Below are 26,020 nucleotides of genomic sequence, written 5' to 3'. Positions count from 1 at the left end.
CAGAGCATGTGGAGATGAGAAGAAGCCAGCCATGGAGAACCTGCTCTTATCTCTTTTCGTCCAGCTGGCTGTTAGAATCTCGGCAGAGACACAGACACTTATCAGGCTTCTGTGAGGGTTGGACTGCTCCTCTCCAGACTGTGATTTGTTACACATGAGAGATAAGCCGTGGTGGTGCTGGACAGGCATGAGATTTAGAAGGCGACATTTAAGTGGGATCAGACTGGCAATGCTAGCTATGCAAGATCTAAGCTCACAGACACAGAGTCACACTGTAAATAATGTGTTGCAGATAAGTGTGCACTTAAATTAACTCCAAATGTAAGCACTGTACGTACTAAGATAACACATTAATAAACTATTTGTATTCGCAGTATTGCGAATGAAGGTAGAATGGTCAGAAACGTAAAATTGCTGAACAGATAGAATGTGTACATGCAGAATATGGAACTTTCCAGTCAAGATATAACACAAATGATGTCAGAAGTTTAAATTATCCTTTATTTAATATAAAACAGCACAATAAACAAATAAATTAGATATTTCTAAAATAATTCTCTCAAGCGAAAAATGCATAAGAACATCGTTGATTGTTACAAATTGAAATGGGGGTACATGGAATGTCATGCAGTTCATCATTCAGACTTTCTGCTTTCTTCATCTCAGATAAAGAACTTTTGACTTTTTTAGGACCAAATGAAAGGACACCTAGTGTCAACAGTGTGGTATTTAGATGGAGGTCAAGCCCTGTTGTAGCTGCCATATTAGGGGAGTTTGAGCCCTAGTGTTAGGTTTCAACATTTTCAATCAGATTTCACCACTGTGCCCAAAAGGGAAACTGAATGGCTGATTTATTCGAATGCGCCCTGGGGGAATCGCAGGAGCATCCCTGGCTGGGAATGCAAAGCACGGAGTAAATTAACTTGAGAAAACCTCTTTCTTATCAGCTTGTGAGTGAGGCTTTGCATTCCCTGAAGAACACTGCAGTTTGCTCAGAAAAGGCCAGCATTAGCATTTGTATATTAAAAAGGTGAAAAAGACAGTGCAGGAGAGAGATGGGCAGCTGGAACCATTACCATATTAAGAGTCTCCCTCATTTGCACACAGGCTCTGACAGCCCCCCAATCACCCTGCCCTGCAGTCGCACCCATTACAGCTCCATGGGCCTATTGTCCACCTTAGCCTGCGCTTGGACTCCACAAACAAACTGTGCTAGGTAAAAGGTTACAGCGAAACAAAGGAGGATTCCCCTATTTAAAATCAATCAATCTCATGGGTGGTTTTCACATTCAATCCAGCCCCTTTCTTTTTATACAGTACTGACAGTGGAGGCTTCTCTGGTCCCCGATATTGTCCTGGTTTGAATGGTGCCCTGCTTTTGTGGGGGGAGCAGGCACACCATGCTTGCAAACTGTCTGTGTATAAATTAAACCATAGTGAACAGAATCCTGACTGCTTAGCCATGACGGCATACAATGGGCTGAGCAGTGTACAAAGGCTTTTTGCAGTTGTGCTGCTAGAATTAAAAATACAACTTCGAGGATCTTTTATGGGTCCAATGCAAGTATAAGTTCTTCTCCCAAGAAACACCTTCATTTCATATCTTTTACAATAATTTATAAAATGTAATTGTCTTATTTAATGATATGTACAAAAAAATATTTTAAGATATTCACAGGAAATCAAAATCCAGGCACTTTGCTGCCACTACAGCAAATTTTACCATGCGAGATCCTGAGATTTAAGACAACTCTTTAAATAGGAAAAAATGTAGAATAATCTTATATAGAGAGAATTTTATATTTAACAATGCTATCAGCTTTTTATATCAAAATAAATGTTCTCTTTAAAAAAATCTATGCTGCTCAAATACTTGAAACTTTATACATAATAAGCAGCATCCATCCTTTCCTCCTCAACGGAAATTGAGACTAAATAGCTTCATGATCAGGCAGTCCAGTTACTAAACATGATTATCTGAGGCAGCCATTTGTCATCACCAGGTTTTGTAGTGCCAAGCATTGTTATAATGTTCTTGGGCAGAGCACTGAAGGCCAAAGTCCTTGTGACGCTTCTCATGTGAGTGTTTTCAGAGTGAACTTTGTTTTCCACAAGCTGGAGTCCTCCGGCAGCTAAGACTTTATCGTAACGTTGTCTTCAAGTCTATCCGTGAGCGTACGTCATGATAGCCAAGCAGACATGGGTCGGTGGACAAAGCGTCATGGGTAAACACTGAATCATTGTCTGAAGAGCAAGAGCTGGAAGTGTCCTCACAAGATGGCGAATACTGTTCAAAGGGGGTAGACAGGTCCAGGTACTGCAAAAGTATGAAAGAACATTTTTAGTAAACATAAAAGCAGATACTGACATTAGTGACCTTATTAATGGTGTTGGGAAAATTCCGGTGCTAAAAAAGAGGCCTACCTCATCTGAAATGGATAGCAGCACTCTGTCAAGCTCCTCTACCAGCTGTTTAAAAGTTGGTCTTTGTGTTGGAACTGCATGCCAGCATTCTCTCATTTTCATGTAGCTGAAAAAAAAAAACACACATTAGAATATTTAGCCACTCAATTTTTACACTGAATGCTCAATTTCTGTAAAGGACTGCTGTTTCAAGAACAATGGCAATACTTACAGTTCATGTGTGCAGTTGGAGGGTTTGTCCATGCGATGACCTTCCTTCAGCAGCTTAAAAAGCTCCTCTACTGGGATTCCAGGGTAAGGGGAACCTCCCAATGTGAAAATCTCCCACATCAAGACTCCAAATGACCAACTGTTTTAAAAAGAAAGCAAAAATGATCAGCACGTCTATCCTAAGAAATATGGGATTGCCACAGGCTTGCAGTGTGCAGATTTAGTCTTCTGGGAGGACACATTTTCCTTCGTTAGTACTTATTTTCCACTATTAGACAAGTCCTCAGACAAATCAGGATTAACCTATGCTTGCACTTTCCTAAGCCCGAATGGTAGTCTGTTTAATTTGAAAGAGCCGGCATTCCAGCCCAGGGGATCCCTGGTCAGCTGATTTTTTGGCATAGCTGCAATGATTAGCCAGACTTACACGTCGCTCTGGTGTGTGTAGACTCTGTCAAACAAGGCCTCTGGTGCCATCCATTTCACTGGCAGGCGTCCCTGAAATCGGACACAACAGAGCAGTGAGCGGGACAGTTGGTTGTGACACAGGCAAAGCACTCTTCCTTTTGATCCACAAAAAACATGGCTGCCCACTCCTCCCCTAATCCTCCCCCCTCTGTCCAATTATCTCTCATTAAGCTGCCTGCCAATCAGCAGGGACACATCAAACATCTGTCTATAAAAGCGTTAAGGCTAAACATGGGCCTACATAGTAGCTGGGGAGCAGAGAGGACAGATCATTACAAGCTCAACACAGTCTGTTCATAAACTTGAAACATGTTTTGTATTGAAGGGAAAATAACAATTGCATGGCATCTTAGCTGCTCTGCTTACATTGGTGGTTTTCTTGTAGTAATCGATTTGATGCACCCCTCTTGCCAGGCCAAAATCTGCGATTTTCATGACGTTGTCCTCTGTGACAAGAACATTCCTTGCTGCTAGATCTCGGTGAATGCACTGTTGAGAAACAGACAGGACAGGTCTTAGTGATTTGAAATAGCGAAACACAGCATGTCAGGGACATTTTGTCCTCTCTGGTTATCACATTGGCCTATTTTTTGGCCTAAGAACCAGACAAGACCTTTCTATATGAACAGATGCGTTCTAAATCCACGTGCAGTAAGCAGTTTCGGCATAACCTCCAAAACAAGCTTCGCTTTAAAAAAAGATGTGGGCTTCATAGAAAAACACCACCAAACTGTTTGCTGAACTGAACGCATGTTATTAAGTTTATTTTGGTTTTCATTTTAAATAGAAGTGGTATTTGGGGATTGAAAAAAGGGGACGAAAAAGCCCCTGGTTTGCCGCCCTTAATGGAAGGGTTTCAGACAGCTGCATTCTTAGCAGGCCACAAAGACCTAGTAATATGATCCTGCGCACAGGCGGGTCTGTGCGCCTGCTTGCTAACAGATTTATGGCAGTGCTAAAAAGGACAAAGCCCACAGAGACGGGATGGATGCAGCGGTAAACACAGCACACCACCACTCCACTAAGGAATGCCTGGCATCATGTGTCAGACAAAGGGACATGTTGATAAGACAGGAGGGCCTGTTTCTTTGCATGCAAACAAATGAACTGTGCTGCTAATCTGGTGCCCAACTCACCCTTTTAGAGGCCAGGTACTCCATGCCTCGTGCCACTTGGTAGGCACAAGAGAGCAGGTCCTTAAACGTAAGTTGCTCTTCTGGAACCTTGGTCACATCAAAGGTGTAATCCATGCCAGGAGGACGACGCGCCCGCAAATACTCTCGCAAGCTTCCTTTAGAAGCGTATTCCACCAGCACATAGAGTGGACCTGAAGAACCACACATGAGTCATGTTAGGATTCAAGTGTGTAGCTTATTTATATGTGTGCTCGCATTCATCATCAGCCATTAACCATCACAGAAACCTATCTAACTGACATTGCTCTTACTCAGCTGAAGGGAAATGTTCAGGCTGCCAAGCAATATTAGTCTCTTCACAGAAATTACAAACAAATGATGAAGACTCACCATCTTGAGTGCAAACGCCGAGGAGATTTATGATGTTCTTGTGCTTGTCCATGCCCTTCATAAGTTCCATCTCAGAGATAAGGTCAGCCAAGTCTTTGTCAGTTGCATCATCTGAAAAAAGATCAGCCATGTTTAAGTTGGCTCAAAACAAGCTGATTTCTTTTGACACATCCTAAAATGCCATATTGACCTTTTTTTGGGGGGGAAATATCTACCTTTCAGCATTTTGACTGCAACAGTGGTTGCTTGGTCTGGATTATCCTTGTTTATTCCGTAGGCCTCTGCTCTCACCACCTGACCGAAACAGCCCTCACCGAGAGGTTTCCCCAGAGTTAAACTAGAAAAGGAGCCAGAAAAGGAAACATGGTTAATTCTTTGTCCAATAATATGATCAGAATGGATTGTGTGACGTTGCTTGAAAATGGTACTCACTTCTCTCTTGGGAATTCCCAGTCAGGATCATAGGGCAGTTCAATCTCCAACACTCCAGCCAGCATTGGAGAGCAGCTGGAGGAAAGGCGAGCCACCCTCATTAGAGAGGCACTAGACTTCCCAGAGGAGTTGGATTCCACGGAGTACTGTAAACGTAAACAGCATTAGCATCCATGCATGTATTGAAAAAAATATTTAAATACTTCACAGGCAGGCCATAAGATTGCTGTAAGTTACTATCTCACCTGTCTGCGCAAAGGGAATTTGGAAAGTTTCTGGACAGGAAGGGCATCAAAGGGCTCTCGGGTGGGGTGGACCTGCATTCGGCACAAGACCACAATCACAATAGCCATCACCAAGGCAAGGAAGCCCGAGGCATAGATTATGATGTCTGTATACTTGGTCTCCATCAGGTCCATTCCTTTGGCCACATCTTCCTCTGTGAATACACAATGAAGTGTTTTCTTTTATTTCCATGTGATGATAAGTCAAGGAACCAACATTCAACTATTTCGAATGGTTATATGGTTATATAGCCACAGCACTTACCTGACAAGACAGTGAGCCATGCAGACTGGTGGGAAAAGCCTATAGAGTTTCCAGCCAAGCAGGTGTATTCTCCAGCATCCTCCATTGTGATATTTGTCAGGTACAAAACCTCCACCTCAGACATGTTCAAACTGCCTGTCTAGAAAGTTATAAAAAAAATAAGTTAGCATCTTTACACCTAGTAGAAATGCTACTACTGTTACGCTGTGTAATATGTGCTGTCTTGCTTTTAAGTATATGGTCATTTGAATACCTTGACAACTTTGACGTAGGGTATGCCATCTGGCCCGTAACGGCTGCCATTCATCTCAATGTGCTTCAGCCACTGAATGTGAGGTTGAGCATCACTGTAGACCTTACAGAGGAACTGAGCATCCCCTCCTACTACTGCTGTGATGTTGGTTGGTAGACCAGCCTGGAGAATGGGCCTGTGAGGAGAGCGTTCTGAAAAGGAAAGATAAAGTTTCTTAGAACCTCAACCACAAATATGCAGACTAGTGTGTCAAACACCAGGTCAAGTGGTCAAATAGTTACCTTCTCGCCCCTCCCCTCCGCCCCATCAATATTCATAAACAGTTGTCTGACTGCTGATAATGAACTATGATGGCTTTTTGGTGTGGTGGCTTAAGTATGTCATACTTTTACATCATTGTTTCCAAAGCCCACATGGTTATTACAAGTGTTAATCTGGTAAGATGGTCTAAAGCATGGAATGAGATAAGCAGAGCTTCCAAAGGCTAGCCAAACACGCACTAATTGGTTCCATTAGGGAATTTCAGAGCCAGGCCCGTGTACTGGGATTCTTTGAAGTCGCGGAGTCCTATCCCCCCCCCCCCCCCCCCCCCTCCTGTCGGCTATTCTTTTTCCCCTCTCTGTGCATGGAGACAGCAGTTGACCCCATGCCGGACTCTTAACAAACAGGTCTGTCACAGGTCAGGTAGAAAACTGGTCTGGACGCCCGGGCCACTGCGCTTCCAGGCACGTACCATACAGGCTGACGCCAGTCCTCCCCCCTCTCCCCAGGCTTCTCTCCATGGATATTTACTGCCCTTTTCCTGTGCCGCTCTTTAATATATCTGTATACACTGAAGCCCAGAACCATGGTGCCTGTGGTGGAATCACGTGCTCCATGGCTCTGAGGTGCGTCTGGTCTAACAGTGAAACACCACTGAGATGCCAGCATTGGGTCTCTCTCTGATTTGATGTTTATTGTCCCTGACATGCACTGAGCATGGCTGGCCTTCACTGGCTCCACATGGAGCCAGGCCACTGTCTACAGTAGGCAGAAGCCCTCTTACCCAGCACATCCAGGAGGTAGCTATGAGTGATGGACCCATATTTGTTTTCCACCACGCAAGTGTAGTTCCCACGGTCTGAGGGCACCACGCTCTCCATGACCAGGCTCCAGTGCTGATGTCGCAGCTGTAACGCATCGAGAATGAAAGTTGTGTAAACAAAATGTCAAAATATAATGCTTATTTAACTTTTAATAGATGTTTATCAGTGTATTGTCCTGCTGTAACAATGACATCTCACCTTGATCCCTCCAATCCTGTGCTCTCCGCGGAACTCTCTGCCATTCTTTAGCCAGCGGATTGTGGGTAGAGGGCTTCCCATAGCAGGGCACCGAAATCTAACAGTGTTTCCAGCTGGGACAGCATAAAGCTTTTTCTCCATCCGCTGAACAAAGGTCCAGTATGGACCTGAAAGAACACAGTCATGAGTCTGGTGGCAATTTCTAAGACATAAGATTCCGGTAACAGACATACTTGCAGAATTTTATTTCTTAATTATTTTTTATTTTAAGAACACAAGACAAACCTCTGGAAAGGTAGACCTGGTCATTTTCCGTCTCTGCTGCAGAGTCTTCCAGACCATTGTCCTCATCATCATCTCCTGATCCTGGGGCATCTGAGAGGTTCAGATTAGACAAGTGTGATTACACCTTTATTAGCAATAATTCAAATCATCATGATTGATGCGGGCCTTGACGAAACATACCTGCTACTGTGATGGTGAAGTTGCGCAAAGCCTCTCTGGTGCCTCGGAGCATACAAACATACACGCCTGAGTCCTCATATGTCACGTCCGTGATCTCCATGACTCCTGCTCTAATCTGGATGCGAGCACTATGCTGCAGCCGGGAATCTCCTTTGAACCAATGGACAGCCCCGGGACGATTTGTATCGCAACACAGTTTCAGCACATCACCAGGCTCTAGGAGGAGGTGTTCTGATGTCTCTTCATTCAGCTCCTCTGAAAGTTCTAGAAAAAGGAAAATAGATAATATGATTTATCAAGTCAATTCTACCCCTATCCCCTTTGTAATGTTCCTCCCCAGGCATCCTCTAACTCCACAAAGACTCTAACTAATGAAGACATTAGACATGAAGACATCCTTGCACATACGCTCTACTGGATGTAAAGCTGTGAATAACTTAAATAGACCAGAGCTTGTCATACCTGTTGGTGTCTCTGGCATAGTCAGTGGATCCAGAGATAAAGAAGGAAGAGTTTCTGCAACAAAAAAGTGGACCTTGTCATGACCAAATCACAAAAAAATAAAATAAATAATAATAATAAAATAGAAATATTGCATGTAACTGCTTACCTGGTAAGACTTCCACCCAAGCTGAACGAGTAGCCCGTCCAGCTGAGTTTTCTGCCACGCATATATACTCTCCTGCATCTTCCAAGGAGACATTCACTAAAGGAAGAATGTTGACTTTGGAGATGCTCTCTTGAAGAGGCTGCAGGGAAAACAAATCCAGAGTTACTCCCACTCTCCTCAAGACAGAAATATGTTTCAGAGAGGTACCTTAAATCACTTTCTTACAGTGAGAGCCTTAAGAAGTGGTGATCCATCAGGCCCCAGGCCATCATTCTCCTTCTTAAACCACTGAAGACGTGTCATGGCTGGCCGGTGGACTTTGCACACCAGCTTGGCCAGTCCTCCAACCATTACCGTGGTGTTTGCTGGGAAGCCTGGCTGGAGAGTGGGACGAGATGCTCTAGAATCTGCGCAAAAGTAAGAGAAAAGGCCACTTTAAGCATGCATGGTGTTTACCTTTCCATCTATTCCTGACTGTGTGGTCGCATTTCCACACAACGAGTGTGCTGTGATTCCCCGAAAAACAGTACAGCTTGTGTTTACTGAGCGGAGCAGTTTTAAGCAATCAGTCTCTGACTGCTAACAAGAGCCCCTTCTCTCAAAGATCAGGGCTGGTTTTGGGGTGAATCGCAGGCGAAGGGGCAAGAAACAAAAGGGAGAGAGCGGACCTCCAGTTCTCAATGGAAGATGACCTAGGTTTGACTTCACAGCAGTGTTCCTGGTGCCGCGGCAGGGAGTGTGATAAGCATTTGCGCAAAGAACCCCCAACCCAGCAATGTCACCTCTGGCACTGAGGCACAGCATTCTCCCACCAACACACTAATGAACTTCACTGAATAAAACTGGGGACTGGCCTGGATCTGACCCCAAGAGAGGGTGTGAATGGTCAGGAGGGAAAATAAAAGGCAAGCTAAACAAAACACACACACACAGACACACACACACACACTAAACATAGGCTGTGTGGTTGAATGGCTATGGTTGTGATGGAGACAATGCTATCTCCTCTCCTGACTTGCAGATTTTGTGAAGACTCAATCATTATCACAACCGTAGCAACCCTCGTTCCTCCTTGTGTGAAGCTGATCTGCATCACTTTCAATGTTGGTGATCCTAAATGACCATCTTTCTTTGTAAAAATAAACAATTTGGAGACTTTAAAGACAGGAAAGGTGCAGAAGAAGCAATCAAAGCATGCATACAGCTAAGAACACTCTAGACTGAACAACATAGTCATATTTGATCAGCAGACTTACTTCAGAACTGAGAATTTACAGCAGATTCTAAGTTATTACCACGCCTCTCTTCCTAGGCCAGTGTTTTTATTGGTAAATGGAGCTCGCCTGGATGGCTTTGCCCATTAAAATATTACAGTTGTCAAATGACTTTAATTTCCTTTGGCAGGAACTTGTGGGGCATTGTTGGGCTGCACCACAGGGCCCCTCAACCTTCACCACTTCTCCTGCACTGGACTTGGCTCATGAAGAGTTCAGAAAAGGACACTTTTAACGAACACTTTGCCCCAATCCTCGGCCGGGTCCACATCTGCCCCCTCCATTCTCTCACTATCAGTTCTTGCATGCCCATGTGGATCTCAGTGAAGCATATTAACTGTGATAAATATAACCCCAGCAAGACGTCAACTGACAGGCCAAGCGTATCACTAACGGAAATTGAAATTCTAAACAGGATCATTCCTAATAATTCCTCATTTCCACTGCACTGAGCACCACCACAACTGCAAACCCGTGCTCCTGTAGGCTGCTTGGATTACCTGAGACAGCAGGTACTTTGGTGAACATCATAACAGCACTTGAAGATCATCAAATGCCTTTCTGGCAGGTACAAAACCCAAGACAGCCCAGCATTTGTAAAGGATCAATAAGAACCCCCCCTCCTCCTCCTCCTCCTCCAGGGCCTCCCCACAATCCCCCTGTCACTGGCACCGGGCCAGACAGATTTACACTTCCGAGCCTCAGGGCTTTGGCAGGATCAGATAGCACTGTTTACGGCTCAAGAAAATACTTGGATTCTTTTACCCTCCGAACGATTACATCCTCCACCACTTCCTCTGCTCTTAAGCTCTTCAAGGCTGAACTTCTTTTCTGTCCTTAGGAATATTTCCATAAACTGCACTAACAATCAAACCGAAACCACGGCTCATATACTGGACAAGAACCAATGATGGACAGAACCAAATGGTCCACCACCTGAAATCCAACCAGGAAATTATGTTGTCCCTCTGGAGAACCGTTTTCCTGGTACCCTGACCGCTCACCAGGCAAAAACTAGAGCACATAAAGTGTGAAGAGCTGCCTGTTAAAGCAGGAGCGGTACCTTTGGAGCGGACCTCTTCTGGCGGCACGCTTCTTGAGAACGCCAGCTCTGCCAGGCACAGCATTACGATGATCTTACAGATGCTCAACATTTTGCTGAGGTAATCTGTGTCTTGCATGAGCGAGAGAGAAACTGTGATGGCTTCAAACGCTGACTCCAGACATCGGCAACCTCAGTGTGTTCCTCTGTAGCCACAAACCTGAAAAACAGGGTAAGAATGAGTGTGTGCAAGACATGAAACCTACTGTGCCTGCTTACATTAACATTAAGATATGAATAGAAGTACACCCCCCCCCCTCTTTTACACACATACACACCACCCCACCCCCTCCCGAAGAGCACATTTGTATATCAATGCTCAGCAAGTCCAGTTGCACTGTGTAACAGACACATTGTCTACCTGTTCATTGTTGGACATTGTTGTGCACTACTTTCCATAACATGAATAACTGGAGGTACGAATGCGGGGCACTTACGGCTGGGGAAGGGTGCAGGGAGGGGAGGGGGGTGTTGTTTGTAAATGAAAGGGGGCAGCGCGCGCATAATGGCTCGTTTGTATGAGTCAGGAATTGGCTATAAATCAAAGTGAGGTAAAGTGAAGGTACAGTAAACTTGAACTGGGCTCACTGTCCACTGGTCACTCACTTGTGTCCAAATGCCCTTTAGCGTAATGACGTGCGTAATTTGTGGATATGCCATGAAGGAGTTCTCATTAGTTAGTAGTGCTAGTAGGGAAGCAGGCGCATAGCTGACACTGGACAACCCGTGGACAGGGAGTTTGGAGGATGCTGTCCGGGCAGGACTCAAGGAGCTCCTTGTTTTTTAAACACTTGCTCTAGTGAGAAGAAGAACATGTAGCTTTGCAGGGCAGCATGCGCTCCTTCACCACTGGTCAGGCTTTCGCACCAGAGTGAGAGTGAGCTTAAGATAAATGAAGCCATTTACAAGTGTGAACTAACTTGGTCATCTAAATGCAATTTAGCTGCAAAAGGGGAGGAGGACGAGGAGGAGGAGGGGGGGGGGTTGTGCGTAATGCGAAGACGTGGTGGCGTAAGACTATTGACATCTACGCAAATGAACTGCGTTTGGGACGAGTGGACATATTATCTCATTAATCTGGCTGTTATTGTGTGGTATGAGCACTAGTTTAGCAAACCGTGCACTTTTAACAGCCATTAAATGAAATATATGTATCAATACATCTAATAAATAAATCTAGTTCAGTCAAAATTCATTCAAGATTTTTTTTCTAAGAGAAACTCTGGACTTTTTACCGCGTCAAATGGGCTTATCAGCTAACCCTCCTACACCATAATAATATAATAAATATATATATATTACAGAACCTTTCAGTGGGTTCTCCACTCTGTTTACCTTCGTCCTCCGCCCTTTTGCCCGGTTCCTTGAAAAGTTCAATAAGGCACCAGTTGGAGCTGTGTTCCTTCGGCTGAGATTGAGATTGAGATGGTCTCAGGTCTCATTTGTCTCCAATTTCTCCTCCGAAAAGACCACCGACCTTCAGAAATCCATTCAAAAATAAGACTGTAATAAATATTAAAAATAAAAAAAAATAAAAAAAACAACAACAACGTGGGTCTCTGGTCGCTGACCACCTGGGGAAGAGAGGCGCTCCTCGGTCGAGGCAGCGCACAAAGTCCAGCTGTCCTCCTCCTCCTCCTCCTCCTCCTCCTCGCTCTGATCGCTGACTCTCTTGCTGTGTGCTCGAGCACTTAAGAGCCCAAAAAGCAGCTAAATCCACCGCACAGCAGCTCCGACCAGCTCAGTTCAGCACCCGAGAACAAATCCACGTGTAATCTGCACGTCTCTCAACAAGAGCCAACATCCAGTAAGAGCGGCGAACTCCTCGAGCCCTCGTCTCCTCTCGCCGTTTCGCTTTTCCTCTCAGTACCTCAGAGAGAGAGAGCTGGTCCAGTTTCTGAGGGACTCCCTCTGTTTAGCTCAGGTGAGTTAACAGGAAAAAAGAAGAGGGAGAAGAAGAAGAAGAAACGCCTCAGAAACGCGTCCTTGTGGGTCGACTCCGAGCTCCAGTGGAGGAGCAGCGTTTCTCCAGCAGCCGGGGACCCTGTTCTGACTGGAAGGAGCCCAACAATGGGCTAAAACGAGGGAGAGGGGAGCGGAGGAGGGGTGTGTGTCAGCGTGTGTGCGCGTGTGTATGTATGTGTGTGCGCTTTTCCAACCCCCACCACCACCCCCCCCCCCTTACCAAAAAAAAACAAAAAAAAAAACAAATCCCCTGAGGGATACTGAGACCCCCAGTAACCAATATATCTCAAGACGCTGGTTACTTAGCTAGATCCACTCCCTACTACAAGCTGTTAGCAAGGGCTCTGCATAGATCTGAATCATCATCTGAATATCTAAATCTAAGTCTATGAATTGAATAGAAATGCTATACAAATAAATATTATAATTTAATAGTAATTATAATATAATATCTTTTATATATGTATAATCGTAAACGTGAGCGATTTATAGCGTGTAGTAATGAGACCAGCCTAAATAAACAGTTTACTCAGCATTAGGCCTGCTGTATAATACGCGTTTAGGCTGTGTTACATGGTGAATTAGGGGGGGAAATAAATAAAGCATAAAGTTCCCTTTGAGACGAGCACTTGTAGGGTACTTGTGTACTGTATTCAATAGCTGTGAATGGCTCCTTCCCGTAATTACATCATTGCCGTAGAGCATACTCGTAATAATCCTTTTAGGCTGCGAGGAGACACCTCGGCCCCTAATTGATTTATTAGTGGGGGCTGATGAGACGCTCCCCACTTTATTAGTTCTGAGAAAAGGGTGGGGGGAAACTTCTAGTCCAGTGAAAGTATGAGCACTGGGAGTCAAAATCCCACCCAGTCAAAAGTGGAAGAAGGAAGCCAGAAAGAGGGAAGCAAAAACTTATATACAAGTGGAAGTTTTTTTTATTATTAATAATGTTAAAAAGTTTGGTGCAGTGTGGAAGCACAGTTGCTTTTAACAGCCGATTTTAATTAAACATCTCATCAGAGCTTGATTTCCCAAAAGCATCTTAGCACAAAGATTTTCCTTTATTCAACCAGGCATTTGAGGTTAAAAATCTCATTATTTACAGGAGAGTCCTGGCCGGGACAGGTAGCAGCACATACACTCTTCCCACAAAACAGACGACAAACAAGAGAAAAATACAATAATCAACCCTCCAGTAAATCATTTAAAACACAGACCAACCATTTTACCCACTTCCACCATCTGATGAAGTTTTTTTTTTTTTTTAGTGACACTGAAGTTCCTGCAGTTTTTAAACTTACGTACTGTGGGAATCTTCAGGAGATACATGTTTTGAGAGGGCAGACCATAATTTCATTTGTCAGTTTCCTTTTTAGTAAATACACTGACACAAATAAGAAGCTAGTAAGCCTAGTGTAGATGTATAAATGAAAGAATACCAGTAAATTAGACAATAGTGTATAGTCAACGAGGACAGAGCTGTTCATTAGCAGGTATTTCTTCTTGGTTAAGTGAGCATCACACTGAACTAACTCTCTCTCTCTCTCTCTCTCTCTCTCTCTCTCTCTCTCTCTCTCTCTCTCTCTCTCTCTCTGTCTAGCAGTTAAGATGGTCTTAACACTAAGATGCTTTCGGGAAACTGGGCCCAGAGTGTTTTTTGTCTCTTGGAAATGTATTTCATTTGAATAAATGAGAGAAGTATCCCTGGTCAAAATCTACTGAAATAAATGTCTGGAGCCAAAAAAATCAGTATGCACTAAATCTATGCTGGTTGATCACACACTATTAGCAAATCACTCTGGTCTTAACCCGTTTGAACAAACTCTGGGTGGTGACCAGTAGGTGGTACTGGTCTTGACATGTTTCTGTGGTCTGTCAGATTCATAACAAGTCATTTGGAGGTCTAGATAAATGTATATAAAAATATAAGAAGTAAAAGGTTCGTTTTTGTAATGAAAATGTAATTAAAAAGTAATTAAAAAGTACAAGGATTCAGTGAATAATTCTTCAGAGTAGTACCAATAGTAGTAGGGTCCACAATTGCTCTTATAATAACAGCTATAATAAATGCAGTACAGACTAAAATAAATAATAATTTGAGTGATTTGAGGATTTTCCACCCCTGTTTATTTGAAGGCTTCCTTAAGGCCAGAAAAGAAGAAGAGAACAGGTTATCCTGACCCGCAAAACAAAGTGGAGAAACCCAACACTCCTTGCAGTAGCATTCTTTCTCACTTTGGTGGACCTGTGTGGAGACTTCACCCCTATGTTTGTGACTGGGGCGAGACAGAGTGATGATCATGGGCTCCACCTGCAAGGAACCATAGTCTCTGAAGGGGAGATTTGGCTTGAAGTGTCTGTGAGGCGTACCTAAAGGGGGGACAGGCTTTTGAAACCATCGCCGCTTCTCTCATTTCTAACTGTGTGACTATGTTGCACACTGCTCTCTGAGGCCCGATTCAGCTGGACCCCGCACTGCTATCAGTGAGGTTCTGCTGATGGGGGCATCTTTCATGTGGGAAGACAATAGCACCAGAAGGTAGCTGTTGAGTCCACACATGCGCAAATGGAGCTGACAGGCTGCATAAACATAGTCAATACATGGAATTCAGATACACCACACAGTTCGGTCAGGTCCAGTAAGTAGACTAGTACAATAGCAGTGGTGTAACTGGTGTCTAATTGGCCCCACTTTACTTACAATGAGTTAGAATCTGATCAGGATTTTGCTTTTGTTATTTGACAATAAAGATGATGTCCTCAAGGCACCTACTGGCATCAAATGCTAACCTAAAGGTTAAGCTTAGACTGTTTTGATTGATTGCAATACTTGGCATTTTTAGCTGTCTGACACCCCAAATGAGATGATTGCAGAAATGTCAGAGACAATACTGGTGTATTTTTTTATTGGATCTATTTTGAACAATAACTCATAATTGTATCAGGTTGAAGGTTGTGAAGGTTAAGAGCTGCATTATGAATAAGAGGAATAAGATGTGTGGTATGGTAGGAGCCAACTGGCGAGGTCTGCTTTTAAGAAAACTGAAGCTTTCTGTGAATCTTAAGTGTCTTAAGTAATGCCAGTACCACTCTAAAAAAATTAAGCATTGCCATGGAAGAATCATGTTTGGCTCCAGAAAGAACTTTATAATAGAGATGTGGGAGTGTGAACAACCTGTAAACAGGCAAAAAAGCTTCACATCAAGTGAAGGTCTACATTTTTGGACCTTTAAAAGGTTCTTCACACTCAAACCTCCCTGTGGCAGAAATGGTTCTTCACGAAACCAAACATGGCCATGGAATAGCTCAAAGAATCCCTTCTGTATAGCACCTTTATTTTTAAGAGTGTATATGAGAGGCCCAATAAAGATTTGAGGTCACCTGGTCACTATGAGGCCTCCTTGTATTATGAGCCACAGTGCACTTGGCCCTCCTGCTCCAGCAGTTGTGGCACTGAATCTGACACTATATATGAAACCCTTGGACTATTGGATCACCTGGATTGTAAGACAGCTGATTCAGCTGGAGTAGATGCTTCTTTCCGAAAGTCAGAATATGTCTATAATTGACAAGCAAGGTTTTAAACTTTAAAACTTTTTAGATAATTTTGATCATTCACCCCTGAACCAGAACATTAACTTGACTCTAATAAAGCTGGTTCAGCAGGAGAAAAAGCTCAAAAGGAGAAGAAGTCAAAATCTGTCCATTATTGACCTTAGTGTAGAGACAGTGCCAATAACTGTGTTGGCCAAGAGCGAGTGTCTAACCCTGCCAGGCTCCCTCCGGCTCTTTATGCATGTGTGCACTGCGGTGCTGTGGTGTGGCGCTCTCTCAGTGGCCGCCTGTGTGCATCTTGACATCTTGAGAGAGACAGAAAGCAAGCGAGAGCGAGCGTGAGCGAGAGAGAGAGAAGCCTTTTGATGTAAAGTGAAGCACTCTCTCTCCTTCTGCTCCTGTCCACTTCTCTCTATCTCTATATATCTCTTTATATCCATATGCACCTTCTCCCCCCCTCCTCACTTTCTCTCTCTCTCTGTCTCTCTCTTGCTGACCCTCTCTCTCTCTCTCTCTCTCTGGTCCTCTCTGGCCTCCTTGAAAACTGCTGACATTCCGCTTGACAATGGCAGATTTTCCCCCCGCAGTCGTCCTCAGCTTCGGTCTCCGGGGCCTAGCATTAAAGCACACTGGAGCAACAATCGGCCCTCCCAAATCCCACTGCCCGGCCTTTGTTGCAGCCTGCTGAATGCGAATGCCCCATTAAAGCCTATTATCTGAAGCTCCTCTGTTGCCCTGCAGATCCCCTCCTAACCGCCCCTCTCAAAAGAACTCTCTCGCCAAAGCTTTGCTTGGGCCTGGCTAATCAGGTACACGTATTATTTTGGCATTCTTTCTCCTTTTTTTTGTGCTAGGCAAACTTATAGCGCCAACAGAAAATGGAACGATTATGCCCGAAAGGATGGCAGAGAGACTTTAGGTGCTTTTCAGCGTGAGCATAGCATAGCAGGACGACTTCCGTCACGTCGGCTAAGTTATTTCGAGCCACGCCGGTGATTTAGAGAGGCGACAGAGCTGTTCTACACCATGTCTTAGCCTTGTTTTTTTCCCCCCGCTGCTTTCCGAGAGGACGGTTTTATTGCCGTCCGGGTCAGATTTTACAGCGTCCTTAGCTAAAGTCAAAGTACACAAATAAACGAGGGGAAAATGGAAGTTGTAAAAGAAGATAAGGGCCTGATAGACGGGCACATGCTCATAGCTCAGGGAGCAACACGCTGGGATAAACACGAAAAGCCTTCGGCCATTAATAATTCGACATCACCCTCAACTATGTGAGGAATCCGCTGGTTAAGAAAACAATATCATCGCCGCTCAATATCGACTTTCCCCCTCCCTACTGATCAAACCCAACGCCACCCTCTGTACACAGCGGCATCTAGCCGGGCCCCATGGATTTTAATACTGTGTTATTGCGGACACTGTTGGTGTTGATATCACGTTCTTCTGGCTAGTTGTTTGGGATAATGGGATGCAGATGGGACTGCACCCGTAAGAATAAATAACACCCTATAACCGCTGCAGTGTTGCAGGAATAGGGCAGAACACTAAACACAAGTGTGGTGAGAGAGATTGGCCTTAAATTACAGTTTTATGGATAAAAGTGTTACCAGAGCATTAGAGCATTGCTGTGAGGATTTGACTGCATTCAGTGACAAGAACGTTGGTGAGATCAGAATGTTGGATGATCGCCACCCCACCTCATCCCCCAACTCCCCAACTGAGCGTTGGATGGAGCACCAACCATCATTCTAGAGAAGACAGTTCCACTGCTCCACAGCTGAATGCTGGAGGGGTTCATTAGCCCTCTAGCCCACGTCTGGCATTAGGCATGGTACCAATAGGTTCATGTTTATCTTTCTCCAGAGAGTCCTATTCTATTGGCAATACTTCTCAACAGGGACTAGACAAGGGTTAATGCATGTGTGTGCTGTGTGCATGCACTTGCATGCACATCTGTGTCCACAAAGGGTGCAACTTACTAAAGTATTTAATATATATATGGACAAAAGTATTGGGACAAACCACTGAATCATTGATTTCAGACGTTTTATTCAGTCCCACTGCCACAGGTGTATAAAATCAAGCTCCTAGCTACTAGCAGTCTGCCTTTACACACATTAGTGAAAGAAAGGGTGGGTCTAAAGAGCTCACTGAATTACAGAGAGGTGCTGTAATAGGAGGCCACCATTGCAACAAGTCAGTCTGTGAATGTTCTTCCACAATCAGCTCTGATGGTATTATTGAAAAATGGAAGCATTTAGGAACCACAGCTACTCAGCTGTCACACAAAAAACTCATATCTCTAAAACAACTTAATAGGAGATGGAAAAAAAAAACTCCAAGTCCAAGAGTTAAGATTTAATTTATTATTTTATTTGAGCTCCTTCATCACTTTTTGACACAATAAGAATCTGGACGTTGTTCTTTCCATTTCGTCAAAATGTGATGAAGGATCTTAAATCATACAAACGGAATTAAATAAAAGAGTAAATGTAAATAATCACAGTAAAATTAGTTACATTCAATTTAAATGTACAATAAATTTAACATTTTAAATATCGCGTTCACTCTCCAGTCCATCTTGTCTATACATGGAAAGTAGGCTGCCCAAACAACCTGTTTTGTGGTCTCACAATACCAGTGCATGCATTGGTTTACATGCATGCACCTAATCAGCCAAAAGCACTTTGGCCCCGCCCATTCACATTATAATCACAAGGAGTGTTTTTTAAATGAGGCACAATACAGGGCAGCCAATCAGAACAGACGTCTTTTACATGTATTGCTTTTAGAGGCACGCTTACACAAACAGACAGTAACAAAGGGGATAAAGAGAGGTTAGAAAGTGGTCATGTAAGAACGAACCCTGACTGTTTTTGGTACATAATCCCATAAAAAACACATCATTAGTGGACTGCAGGGGGATAAAAAATGTGGGACGTGGACCCTTTGAAAGCAGGGGTACACGTAAATGGTCAAATAAACTTCCAGCGTAATTTAATTCCAACATAATTTGATTGTCTGGTGTGACACACATTGATTATCAGTGATAAGCCGTGGCCCAATTCTTTCACAATTTCTTCTGGGTAAAATAAGTTACGGTCTGTGGACTGCTGTCAAATGGTTTGACTATTGATAAGCATTTCATTGCAAAAACTAAATTTCCGAAATGGCAACTTGACAGGAGAGGGATTTCGGAGCTTTTCTATTGGTCCAATTATCATGAAATTTGGAAATGTTGTTAAAAAGAAGTACCAGATTAATGTAATGTCAAAAATGGAGATTCAATGTGTTTGCGTTTTTGCATGTAATAAGCCTTGGAGTGTTATGGCTAGTTCAGCTTCTTACCTATACTCTAATCACACCTCTGGCACTCAGCCAAATGTAGTGCCTAGAATCTCTCGATCCTCCTGGTTAATGAATTGAGCCACCGTTGTTGAATTTCAATGGTTAATAGTAAATTAAATCACAGTCAAATGCATCAAGCCCGCATTCTTGTGACAAAAGTGAGACTGTGGACTTTTCCACGCTGGCGACAAATCAACAGCAACATTCTCCCTGTCCTCCCCACCTCCCTCTTATCTGATTACATTAGTGATATGCTGGATGGCTCCTTGCACCTTGGCTAGCTGGAGGGCCTTTGAAAGCATTTGAAAGTATTGATACTTGCATGCTTATGCTAATGAGTCAGCTTGCCTGATGCCTGTGATAGGGAGGACAGTGGTGTGAATAATTAGCTGGGGTGAGCGGCTAGTGAGTGGCCCGGCCGCAGAGCGTGTGAATGCGAGGTGGAGCTGGTCACTCATTAACTGCAACACTTGTTGGTCCTGGGCTATTGTCACGTGTTTGTGTTAATTATTACCTGGCCTGGCCCGACAATGCCAGTGATGGAAAGGCCTACTTTGTAATGCAAGTTGGGCTCTGCTGCCAAAACATAGGCAGAGCGGGTCCCACACCCAACTGTTTTTACAGAGATGGATATCGCGGCAGCCACTGTTTTCTCTGGGTTCGTCTCCCTTTCTTCTTTGGTTTTCTTTTCTCTTCCCTCCACCGCACATCCGAGAGGGGAGCCCTCCACGTGAACCTTCCCTGAACTCAGCGCTTTTGATTAATCTGACAGAGATTGTGAATGATCTCCTAAAGCAGGGCCATCTGTGCGAATGGGTGAATGTGGGATTATCTTTGATTTCAAGGAGACGAATCGAATGGAACAATAATCTGTCACCTGCAGCCTTTTTGGTACTTCACCAGCATTCATAACTGCACTCTTGGGTGCCGCTAAAAGTAGCTATTAAACGTGGTGTTGTTTTTAAAATCTCTGGGTTAGGAAACATTTAGGCAAAATGAATGGCAAAAGATTTCCATGTGCTGTTAATCAAAAGCAAGGATGTGGTCGGAGAAATTTAAGAAGAATATCGCCCTCCCCCAACTTCATCTAGAGGCCTCTTCTTCAATCTAGATGTCATCTTTGTGTGAGTGTGTTTGTTGGGGGATTGGGACCCTGGGTAATGATTATTTGGAGGCCCATCTCTGTGAGAATGAATTAGATGAATGAACCGTCTCATTAAGACAACACCCCATTGCCCCAGAGCTTCAACTATTTTGTGCCCTCGGTCCAGCCCTGTATGTGCATGAGGTAGCATGACCCTGTTGTGTACATGTGCTTTTTAATGCAGGATATAAAAGACAGGGGGGTCACACAGAACTACAGGGGGACATCTAAGGACCTACAGGCCTCCCTCACATTGAGTAATGTCAATCTTACAGAGGCCTCCACCAGGCAAAGAAGAACAAAAACAGTGTGCATGGCAGGGTAGCAAGGCGGAAGCCACTATTTTTAAACAAGCCTGTCTGAAGTTTGCTCAGAGAAGGTTAGGCTAGGGATGCACAATATAGATTTCTCTCAGCATCGTTATCGCAATGTGCACATGCATAGAACATGCAATGCAATTTTTTATACCTGCCCAGTATCATTTATTTTATTCCAATATTGGCAACTCTGCTTCTGGTGAAATCTAGGGAAAATTCTTGTTATTTTAATATTGCAATACATATCTCATATCAGTTTTCCCAATGTCGTGCAGCCCTGTCTTAGACGGTTTTACTGTGTATGTAGTGTGTTTAGTGATATGCTTGATTCCACAGTGTTAATGTTAACATGTTTGAGTGCTGAGAAAGATTTCCATTTTGTTGGTGAAGTGTAGCAGGTGCCATTGCTGTCTTCTCAGTGGTAGACTAGGCTTTTATTCCCTGCCAGGGTAAAGAATTAAATGCTATACAAATACTATGGCAATAAAACGCTGTGCCAATAAAAATCCTTGAGCAAGACTCATAACGCTGCATTCATGGTTAAATTGTCTGGTAAGAGCACCTGCCAAATGCCATAAATGTAAAGGGCTCGAGGTATCCACTGGTTATTAAACTACAGTGGCATGCTCTCAGTGGTCATTATACAGTGCACTTGATCTCTTCATTTAAGCCCCTAGACCATAAAAGAGAAACCAATTTTAAAATGACACTCAAGCATAAGATTCTCAAATTACTGACTTATTGAACTAAAGGATCCAGACACTAAATGTGTTCTATCCAGTAGTAGGAGTTTGTTTAAAGAGGCAGCAGAAGTCTCCTTTCTGGAAGAAGAAGATGGAACTGAGGCATGAGCTCAGCAGAACTTCCCATGTTTTAAACCAGTCAGGTTCAGGGAAGTATGCCATGTCTCAATCTGAAGAGAAATGGGAAATCAAAGAAAGAACCACAGGGTAACATCTAAGGACCTACAGGCCTCCCTTACGCTGAGTAATGTCAATCTTAATGAGGCCACCATCAGGCGAAGAAGAACACAAACAGTGTGCATGGCAGGGTAGCAAGCAGGAAGCCACTATTTTCAAACAAGCCTGTCTGACGTTTGCTCAAGCTCACATGGAGAAGCTAGAAATTCGAACAGTTCCAACAAGATAGACAGTTCAACACAGAAAGATTTTAAGGGTTCACTTGTTCACAATGTTGATACGGCCAAATTCGGGCATCTGCTTAGACTATATTGAGGCAGATGGTCACTTTGGGGCAGAAATCAATGCTGTAATTGCAAGACTGCATCCTGTCTACGTTTCCTGGACCCTGATTAAGCTTAATTCTAGACTAAAAAGGCTTTTAGTGGTAAATTAGTATTGACGAAGACTAAGCTTAAACTGTGTGTTAGTGTTTCTCAGGGTTTTTTTTAATCTCCTAATATAGTATGATCTTATTTACAATTCTAAATTAGCAACATTGAACAACACTGAAGGTTTTTCTTAAAAGATGGCATGACATTTTAAGGTTGTTTCTATGTTACAATGGACACTTTCTGACCACCATAAATTTTAGGAAAAGTTAAAAGACAGGAAGGCTATTCCTACCCAATTCAGTTCCTCATCTTGGCAAAAACGCAGTGCTATACCAATAAGACTTCTTGGGCTAGACTCCTAAAGCTACATTTGCCTACCTCTGTAACATGATTACATTGTAAGACGCTCTGGATAAGAGTTTCTGCCAAAAGTCATAAATGTGCAAAGATGATATAGTCTTTGCCATTCCAGATTGGTGGTATGTTATATAAAGCTTCTGATCCCCACTGAGGTCTGTAGAATTTATACATAGAGAGGCAATCAAGCCAAAAGACAATCAAGACCTTTCCATAAACATGAGGTTGAACTGACATGGTTTTGTATGTGTTTAGTTCCAGACGTTTCTCTGAAGGCCTCGCTTCGGAGGATTAAGTTAAATTGCTGTAGATGTTATCTCCATGGAGCCAAACCATGTTTGGAGGTTTATTGATTATTATGAATGCCGAAGAAACCACGGACCGGGCAATAACCCCCTAAGTCAGTGTTTTTGTTCATAAAGCTAGATCTGACGGGATCAAGACATAAGAAAGGAGGACAAATAAAGAGAGAATTATTTGTAACCAGATCTTCTCTCGGACAGGAATTGCCCTTCGGAGGCTATCTGTGGTGGAATTTTGGAGGCCTTTCTACTGAGGACTGTATTTGTTTCTTTAGCTAGACGCCGCAGTTGAAGCAATTTGAAGTGTGGGCCAGACACAAAACACTCAAGCTTTTTGTTTTAATAAATCAATCAACTTCGTAAGCTGCTGAATATGTACTCTTTGAAACGCCTGGTTGAGACGGCTGAAATCAAATAATTTCAACCCTCCTCTTCTGACGAGCTCCTGATCTTCTCTCTTGTCCGTTAAGAAGGTGTCTTATGAAGACATTAAGACCCTGTTTGACAATGTCACACCAGCCTTTGTTGTGTCCACCACCCCTGGTGTTGGGGGGTTCAAAGGGTCGATGTCCCTGGGTTTAAATTAAAGGGTCTTCGGGCTTCTTCTTCAGGTTTCCCTACTGAGGAGTATCTCTAGAAGTAATCCAGGGGGATCAGCTCAAAGTACCCCCCCCCCCCCCCCAGCTTATTAGATCAGGCCGCAGAAGAAAGAGGGAGTTGGAGGCTGTATTGTTTGGCCTGATTAAGAGCTTCTCATACTTTCTGAGGGCTAAAGGGGAGAGTTGAGCCTGGCTCTCAGCTCTCAGCCCTCCCTCCTCTTTGCTCATGTGATACATTGTTGCGGGACACAGTGGCAGGTTTCTTTCTAAAGGTGGCTCCCGGCGAAACAATGGGATGCGGTGAGATTAGAGTGCCGCAAGTTTAGCTCCGCTTTCAATGTGGAGGGGCTTCTCAAAGTTTGATACCTACTGATGCTAAATTACAAATGTAGTCTTGTTGGGATGACTACAGTCCGCACTGTGCAGTCCATTTTTTGCAGCTAATAGATAATACATCTGATTTTAAGGCTATTTTTGCATCACATGCTCTCATATACTCTTATGTCATTAATATTAAGCAGTAATAAGATTGGTGATGTTTTTTTTTGGCCTATATCAATCTCACTATCTAGCATTTTATCTGAAGAGGCAGGTCTATTGTTTTGGCCAGCAGGCAACAGGTGTGCCTACAGTGTGTGTGTGTGTGTATGTGTACAGATCGGAGCAACACAATTCCCACCCCTTATGAAAGCACCCCCCCCAAACTGCTCTACACCTGGCCTGAGAAGGTGTGGCATCCACTGCTGAGGTGCACCTTCTCCTAAAGGAGCTTCAGAAACATAGATTCCATACCTCGATCTCATGACCGTGTCACTTTTTTTCCAGGGCCATTGAAGCCACATTCAGAGGCAGGAACGCTCATTTCAGTGAGACAAAAAAACGGAGCCTGGAATTTGGGTGGAAGGGCTTTTTTAAGGGTATATTTGGTTTTGGGATTTCAGTCACGGTTTGCGAGACAAAAGGGCCTAACACTCCAAACAGCGATGCGAGGGAGGAGAGGGGACCAGGTGCCACCTGGTGTGTGAGATCATGGTCTCAGCATGCCATGCCAGTTTGGGGCCGAGCATGCGCCACCATAATGAGTCTCACTCATCAATGTCCTGTGTGTTTGCAGGAGAATGGTTTAGACTGGTATTGTGGGGTTTCCGACAGCTGGAAAACCAAACCTGTTTCACTTCTGCGCAGACTGGGAGATGATAAAAGTTCTGGAAACTCTTATTGAGTTGCACAGTTCTGGTCTTTTCATATACTGTAGTTGACCTATATGGAAAAGGTGAAAAAAAAAGAATCGGTGGAGATCCAGCCAGTGTTTCTTTAATAGGCGCTGGCTGTTGGTTTGCTCTCCCTGGTGATTTGCTGGAGTTTGGGGTGTCCACATCTGTGCCTTATTAGCACAACAATGGAAGCGCAGCGCCTCCTGCATTAATGAGCGCTCCTCAGCACCGGGGCCAAAGACCTCAGCACAATGCCGCTCGCAAATTACCACCGGCCTCTGGGAAAGCCCATTCACTCCAGTGGCAGCTCCTGTCCTCCGTTTACCAAACCGAATTACGTCAAATTACATCCAAACTCCCATAGAATCCCCACCCTCCCTAAAAAGACCTTCAAATATTCCACTCCTAATCACTGTGTCGGATTCTCTGCATGTTCCCTAGTTGTGTCAGAGATGGAAAGGTGGTCGTAATGCTCAATATAGGCTCTATAGCTGTGCAGAAGCAGAGCAAACAAGGCTGACATTTGAGTTGAGCAAACAGAGTGCATAGATTATTTGTAGGAAACCGACTTTGGCCAGATGGTTGAGAAATGCCATACCTGAGAGGCATTCAGTAGTCAAGATGATTGATCTCTTTAGAATCCGTTAATGGAAAGTGAAAGTTGAGGTCTGATACTTTAAAAAATGGTAAAAAAAAAATGTGTGATTTAGCTTAGGCCAAGAACATCGCTGCACTTTTAATGAAACTCAGTGAACTTTCAGTGAATGTAATACAGTGGCAAACTAATGTTTGGACACCCCAAAGGGCACATTGTTGAAGATGAAACATTAGTTTGAACATTTTAAACAAGATTAGTGTTATTATTTTTGTTTTGTACATATTTAATATGAATAAAAAGTAAAAAAGTCTTGCCATGCAAAAGTTTGGGCATTTGAGATTCGAGCAATCATCATTATAACACTATTATAACACCATTATAACATCATTACACTCTGCTGCTACCTTCTCCATTTACTGATGTTCTCTCTGTATTTTATTTTCATTTTTACATATATTTTTATATATTTATGTATATTTTATTTATTTAAGTACTGCTGTCTGGGTAAAACTGGGTCCTTGGGTACCACAATTTCGTTCCACCCCATGTACCACATGTGATGCGAATGACAATAAAGTCTCCTTGAATCTTGAATCCTTGAATCCTTGAATAAAAAAGGCCAGGTGACACTAATTTCAAAGCTTTAAAAATGTACATTATGTAGTTTATATTGTATATATAATAATTTTGTATTATATAATTTTGTTCCATGTTGCCCCATGGTCCTGGAA

The 26,020-nt window shown here is 43.5% G+C and overlaps 1 protein-coding gene across 1 annotated transcript; it reads right to left on the bottom strand.

Annotated features, from left to right (window-relative positions):
* Positions 1-487: 487 nt before the first annotated feature.
* On the bottom strand, positions 488-12,048 carry fgfr4 (fibroblast growth factor receptor 4). The gene is made up of 21 exons (XM_072661402.1): positions 11,932-12,048; positions 10,558-10,756; positions 8,446-8,627; positions 8,221-8,359; positions 8,073-8,126; positions 7,611-7,874; positions 7,431-7,520; positions 7,146-7,312; positions 6,908-7,031; positions 5,863-6,053; positions 5,610-5,748; positions 5,306-5,499; positions 5,061-5,206; positions 4,844-4,965; positions 4,629-4,739; positions 4,239-4,429; positions 3,469-3,591; positions 3,062-3,132; positions 2,636-2,773; positions 2,425-2,530; positions 488-2,317 (listed from the first exon to the last, which is right to left on the bottom strand). The coding sequence occupies exons 2-21, from the start codon at positions 10,673-10,675 to the stop codon at positions 2,141-2,143; spliced, it is 2,847 nt and encodes a 948-aa protein (XP_072517503.1). The 5' UTR covers positions 10,676-10,756; positions 11,932-12,048; the 3' UTR covers positions 488-2,140.
* Positions 12,049-26,020: the final 13,972 nt, after the last annotated feature.

Source organism: Salminus brasiliensis, chromosome 18, assembly GCF_030463535.1.
Source record: "Salminus brasiliensis chromosome 18, fSalBra1.hap2, whole genome shotgun sequence".
Classification (NCBI taxonomy): Eukaryota; Metazoa; Chordata; class Actinopteri; order Characiformes; family Bryconidae; genus Salminus; species Salminus brasiliensis.
The sequence above is the reverse complement of the archived record's forward strand: the minus strand, read 5'-3'. Positions and strand labels throughout refer to the sequence as shown.